The 7,066-nt window shown below is 30.2% G+C and overlaps 1 protein-coding gene across 1 annotated transcript; it reads right to left on the minus strand.

The window, feature by feature from the left end:
• Positions 1-2,026: 2,026 nt before the first annotated feature.
• Positions 2,027-6,056, minus strand: LOC123202542 (fructose-1,6-bisphosphatase, cytosolic-like). The gene is given in 13 exon segments (XM_044618472.1): positions 2,027-2,325; positions 2,623-2,698; positions 2,828-2,846; positions 2,849-2,913; positions 3,217-3,282; positions 3,362-3,432; positions 3,619-3,705; positions 3,915-4,028; positions 4,157-4,223; positions 4,329-4,390; positions 4,458-4,532; positions 4,662-4,709; positions 5,637-6,056. Coding segments are annotated over 13 exon segments (1,020 nt in total). The 5' UTR covers positions 5,796-6,056; the 3' UTR covers positions 2,027-2,214.
• Positions 6,057-7,066: the final 1,010 nt, after the last annotated feature.

Raw genomic sequence — 7,066 nt, forward strand, 5'->3', positions numbered from 1 at the left:
GTAGTCGAGCTCAATTTTTCTTGACTTCATTGATAGTTGAAAGTAGTTTTTCATTGGATCAAGACCGCAAGAGTCCTTCAAAAACTGAATAAATCTCTCAAATGATGTTCCATAAGAAATTTTAATCAATTGTTTGGATCCTCTAACATATTTCATTGTGTTGTCATTACCTTGAATTCATTCTTCTTGGTAACAAACCGATGCATAACCATCCATTTTAATTATCAATCCTACAATGACAAATTTTTGGAAAAAAATTAATCGTTTATAACAAAAAATCTGTAATAACTATTTAAAATAGTTTTACAATTATTAATATCAAAATACCCCTCATATTTTTTTAATATTTTTTTAACCCCTTATAATTATTTAACATTTTATCTAACACCTTTGTATGTTATCTTGTATCAAAATGCATCTATTTATTCTTAACATTCCATTTAAAATGTTTTTACAATGTTTAATATCAAAATATCTCCTATATTTTTCTAATATTCTATTTAACCCCTATAATTATCTAACATTTTATTTAACATCTTTGTATGTTATCTTGTATCAAAATGCATCTATCTATTCTTAACATTTCATTTAAAACGTTCTTACAATGTTTAATATCAAAATACCCCCTATATTTTTCTAATATTTCATTTAACCATTTATAATTGTCTAACATTTTATTTAATAACATTGTATGTTATCTTGTATCAAAATGTATCTATCTATTTTTAACATTTCATTTAAAACGTTCTTACAATGTTTAAAATCAAAATACCCCTCATATTTTTATAATATTTTATTTAGCCCCTCATACTTATCTAATATTTCATCTAACACCCATTTATGTTCCATAGTATAAAAATACATCTATTTATTCTTAACATGTTATTTAAATCTTTCATATATTATATAATATCAAAATACCCTCCTATTTTTTCTAACATATCATTTAACCCTCTATAATTATCTAACATTTCATTTAACACATTTTTATGTTGTCTTATATCAAAATATATCTATTTATTCTTAACCTATTATTTAAATCATTCATGTATTATGTAATATCAAAATACCCCTATATTTTTTTTTATATTTCATTTTACCCCTATAATTACCTAACATTTTATTTAACACCATTGTATGTTGTCTCATATCAAAATGTCTCTATCTATTCCTAATATTTCATTTTTAATGCTCTTACAATATTTAATATCAAAATACCCCTCATATTTTTATAACATTTCATTTGACCCCCCCATAATTATCTAACACTTTTATTTAACACCCTTGTATGTTGTCTTGTATCAAAATATATCTATCTATTCTTAACATGTTATTTAAATCCTTTATATATTGTATACTATCAAAATACCCCCCAATTTTTCTAACATTTCATTTAACCCCTATATTATTATCTAATATTCAAATGCCCCATTTATATGACATATAAACTAGATTTAACAAATAAAATTAAGTTTTAAGTTATGATTCATATAAATACTTTTTTCATGAACTGACTTTTTTCTATTCGAATTCAGAATTACGAACTTCTTCATTTCGAACGAATTCGTACTAATTGATATTGAGTAAAAATAAAAGTGAGAGTGAATATTTGAGTAATATGAGAAATATGTGTGATAAGAGTGAGTGAGAAAGTTTATATAGATGTGGTGAAGGGTAATTTTGGTATTTTAAAAAAAGTTTATGACATTTTTGCTTATGAATAGGAAAATTGGACATTTTTACTTAAGAATAGGAAAAGTGGACATTTTTGCTTAATGAAAGGATAAAAAGGACATTTAATATAATTTCCCTTATTTAAATATTATAAAAACTATTAAAAATAGTTATTCTAAAATATTTTTATATTATTTATTATATTAATTAAAAATTAAAATATTTCTACCTTACAAAATTAATAAATAAAAATAAAATTAAGATTAAATATATAATAATCTGATCATCTTTTATATTACATGTTAAATTACTATAATAATAAAACATCCCCGCAATAATAAAAGATATAAGCTACACTAAACACCCCGTTATAATAATAATGTTACCACTTAAGTCAATATTAAAATGTATCAATAGGACTTCAGTTGTCCACCGATAAATTTATCATTTTAGAAAATGCAGAAACCTTAAAAGAGAAGATAGGTCACAAGAAGATGATTAGAACTGAGATCCAATGAGGTAAATGTCATGGTGAGCACGTTACTGCAGCGCTTCAGCTGCATAAAATCCTTTGATTTCTTCAACATCGTCATAGCTGCCAAGAAATATCGGAGACCGCTCGTGAATCTTCTTCGGAACCAAGTCCAGCGCCTGCCAAAACAATGGCATCAGTTCATATTCAACCAGGCATTTGAATTTTATCCCCAACACCAAAGAGCATTGATAAGTTCACTAACAGATTTTTGTTTTCCCTCGGAAATACTAATTTTTATAAAGAAAGATGCTTGAAGCAAGTTCACACAGCTTCAGGTATTATAAAGTTCCCAGAAGATTTACACTTTGTTTCAAAACTAAGGCATTACAAAATTTTAAGTTTAAGTCAGGCACAACAGGTCTAATTTGATTGAAATCGGTTTTAAGAAATCAGAAAAATAAAAAAGTTCATACTCCTTGCTTGCCGGTAAAAGCTTGGCCTCCTGCTTGTTCCATCAAGAATGACATGGGGAAGACTTCATAGAGAACACTATTCCACACAAATCAAGTTAGCAATACCAAATATATCGTCAATAATAATAAAAAGTTTGCAGCCAAAGAATGTAATCAAGCTTAGAATGAACTAAAAAGAGCATTGAAACTGTAACACAAAACAAACCGTAGTTTCCCATTGGGGCTTTCTTATCAGCAGGGTATAAAAAGACACCTCCATAAAGCATTGTGCGGTGGACATCAGCAACCATACTGTTATATATAACGTTTGTGTCAGAATCAACAGTAAGTCAAAAGCAGAGAGCACCATGAACTTTGCAGCTGCAGATTCATGTTTGTGCTGCTCAAATACAAATTATGAGTGACAGATTTCAAATCTGAAGCATAAGAACAAACCTGCAAAGCCAAAATTATTGAATATGTATTTCACTAATCACCAACATAGTTTCATCGAATGACAGTACATAACCAATAAGAAGCCAATTGTAGTGATAACCACTAAACAGGTGAACAACAAAAAAATATTGCCCTATCTAGATTAAGATTTCATAATACCTTCCAACGTATCTTAAAGACTTTGGCGATGAACCATCTTTAGGGAACTTGCATTTTTCCACATACCTAGTGTTAAGAGATGTCAGGAAACTACTACATAGTGTGAGCAGAAAAATCAGAGATTAGTAAAATGATTACAGCATACTTGGTTGTTGGACCATCCCAGTTTTTAGCATTTCCTTCATTTACAGAATAAATCTTTCCTTTCTTTGGAATCTGAGCTTAAAGTAATATGAGAAACAAACAAACAGTCAACACTTTAAATAAACAGAGATGGCATGTATATTATACAATGTACATGCAATTAGGAAAGTGGATCTCTCTCATTCACATGCATGATGTAGCCAGGCTAATGCAAAAGAAAAATGCATAGTTTTTTTAATAACAAATTAGAAGATATACCTTGATGCCAGGGTGAGTAAGTATAAACTCTCCAAGAGAAGGATCGAGGGTGAACCCATTGACACCACTCCCAGTGCTTAATACAAGCTGCAAAATATAAATTTCTTAAATCAGTAGGGAAAAGAAATCAGTGCAAGGAAATAATACTCCTAGGAATAACTCATAAACCATTATAATCCTATCAGCCAAACATTATTCTAATCAAGTTGACAATAACATTCTAAGACATACTTTTCAAATTCAAGCCTTTAAAAAAAAAAAGCATTAATAATATAATAAAGGCAGTCTTTCTGTACCATGCAAGAACTCCCATACATACAGTATCCAGCTGCCACCATATTCTTTCCAGGTTGCAAGACATCATCTAGAGATGGCTCTTGACTATCTTTCATTGCATAAATCCCAAAAATCTAGATGAAAGATAATACAATGAGGCAATATCAATTTAGTCAGGAAAAAATAGTCATTTTATATCTTGTCAGTACAGAATTTCAATGAACAACAAAGATACAGCATAGTCTCAGATGAGGGTTCAAACCGTTCCAATGGAAACACCACAGTCAATGTTAGAGGATCCATCCAATGGATCAAAAACAACACAGTACCTATATTATTAAAAAAATTTCAACATGCTCAGAAGAGTATAGAATGTGTAAATCAACATTTTAACAGAAATGAAGGAACAGAAAGCAGAGATAAGAAGAAAGCACCTTCCACGCTTAGAGGGCTCTACAAATGTTGCCTCCTCGTCTTCTTCAGAGACAAGGATGCACTGGCAGGAGATCCCAAATTTCAGAAAAAAACATCTTAGTATTAATTAAGTAGATTAAAAGACTTACTGTTCGGCCACTGCTGACCAAAGCTTTAATAAAAACTTCATTTGAAAGCACATCCAATTTCTTCTGCTCTTCACCCTTTAGTCAATAGGAAAGTAATTTCGTATTAAAGCAAAACCTCAAAGAATATAATCAGATAGTTCAAGAAACAAGGTAAATACAAGAATAATATAAATAAGCGTTGCCTTAGATTTATCAAATACTTGCCTGAACGTTGGTTTCTCCAGCAAGTCCAATGAGTTTGGCCAGACCCGCCTGCAAAAGCAAATATACTAAAACTGAATCAAACTTCTAAGACCAAAGAATTCAACAATAGGTGTCAAAATGGACTTCACCTATTCATATAATCCACTTTGATTACCACAATTGACTAAGACAAACAGAAAACCTCCATTATTTATTTGAAGATTCAGACCCTATTCCGGAAGTCATCAAACCATTGAATCACATAACAAAAACTTCAATATCGCAATTTTATCTATAAATTCATTCATATTTCACTTCTAACGACTGTCAAATAAAAATCTGCACACTAATTACCCATCTGGTCCACAGTTAAAGCTGAAAAGAGGGACATCCCACAATTCTTGGCCGGCAAAACTTCAAAGTATTAATGGTAAAGAAAATATAAAAATATAATATCTTAAGGCAGATCTTGCCCGTGAGTCGTGACAATTCTCCAGTTAGTCTTGCCCATGGTCTTGTTCATCTACTTTTAGTCTTCAATTATAAGAACGCGCATAAAATTGCGTAATAGTGTGGTTTAAAGCGCTTTCAATAACTACAAAAGTTTATGTATTCACCAGCTTGTGTTTTTTCCTGAAATACTTCGTAAAATAAATTTTAAAAGTACAAAAAAAAAAAGACTCGGTGTGTGTTTTGTACAAATATATGATATGTGACATTTTAAAAAGCATTTTCAATGCATTTACTGATTGCGATTTAAGTACTTTTCTAAAAGTACTTTTTATTTTACTTGCAAAACCAATAAAATTAAAATTAATAAATCAAGATCAAAATCCTGAACGGTCTCAAGTTCAGGAAATTTGCTTTCAACATTTCCAAGAGATCACAAACTTGTAGAAATCAAAGCATGTCAGTACAAACAAACAAAAAACTCCTTAGATTAAAATTTTGAAAAATAATGAACTCACATTATAATTTAACAAAAACAAGAACAACCTTGTTAACAGCAGAACAAACAAACTTGCAACCAAGAACAATGTGATTCAACAAAATTGTAAAGTCGCCGCGTGACTCCGGGTGCTTCGACTGCTCGCTCAGCACGAAACGAGTTATGGTCATCAAATCAGTCCGGTGCGCCTCTGCAGCGTGATCCATCTCTAGCTCTCTCTTGTGTTCAAACAAAATCAGAGAGGATAATTATAACAAGAGGTGGAGAGAAGGATATATATATCAGAGAGGTTTGAGATTACGTTATCGAGAGGAAATGAAAGTTTCGGAGGACACGTGGTGGAAGGTGAGTGAGAGAAAGCTGGTGGTCGTCACTGAAGATAGAGTTTACGATTTTCGTCGGCTTCTTCCACTACACCATAAGCTGATGCGACGGTCATGAGTTTTTCTTTGGTTGATTTTTGTGTATGTTGAAGGTGATGAGGTGAAGACAATTTTTCGTATTTATATATTTATTTAATCTTGTGCCCGATTTGAACGACGTTTATTTTTTTAGGCCTGTCCTTTTATAAGTAAATCATTTAGTGCGGCATTGTGACAGTGACGTGTCAATTTCGTTTGATTTAATTTTTATATTTAATATGGCAATATTGTTTGGCTTTTAACATTTTTAGGGTGATTTAATTATTTATTTGTAATGATATTACTTATTATGACTTTTTTAGCTGTCACTGTCTATACTAAGAATTATTTTTTATCTAAATTTTAGTATAATCTTAAAAATATATTTATATTAGTTAAAAAATTTAAATATCTGACTATAAATTAACTTTTCTTATATTTTTTTGTTAAAGTTGGGGGGATCATGAATTTACATTAAACTATAAAACTTTAAATATTTATATTATTTTTTCCTTAATTTAAAAAACTTATGTTTTTCTCCAAATTAAACTTTGAAAAACAACATTTTTTCCTCTAAGGTTTTTACTTTCATCTTCAATGATAGAATGTCATTTCTGCTGTCTACCGACATTTTCACTATCTTCTTCTTCAACAGTCAACGTTCACCAGACCTATTTCGTCATCTTTATCCGATGGTCTTTATCAAACGAAGACGAATTATGTTCATCCGATGAAATCGATTAAGTGGGAACATCGGTGGGGGGAGAAGAAGATGATGGAAAGGCTGACCGACGATGGGAATTACAACCGATCACCAGAGATGGAAGAAATTACCTCGGGGGAAGAATACAGTTTTTTAAAGTTTAATGATGAGTGAAAATTATTAGTTTTCTAAATTAAGAGAGGAAAAATGATATAAATATTTAAGGTTTTAGGGTTTAAGGGTAAAATTCTTATTTTGCCCTTATCTCTATTAGAAAATTATAACAAAAGTTAGTCCATAAGTGAATGTTTGGATTTTTCATCTATTTCAGGTATGTTTTTGAGATTAAGATAAAATATCGATAGAAAATAGT

This window comes from Mangifera indica, chromosome 19, assembly GCF_011075055.1.
Source record: "Mangifera indica cultivar Alphonso chromosome 19, CATAS_Mindica_2.1, whole genome shotgun sequence".
Lineage (NCBI taxonomy): Eukaryota > Viridiplantae > Streptophyta > Magnoliopsida > Sapindales > Anacardiaceae > Mangifera > Mangifera indica.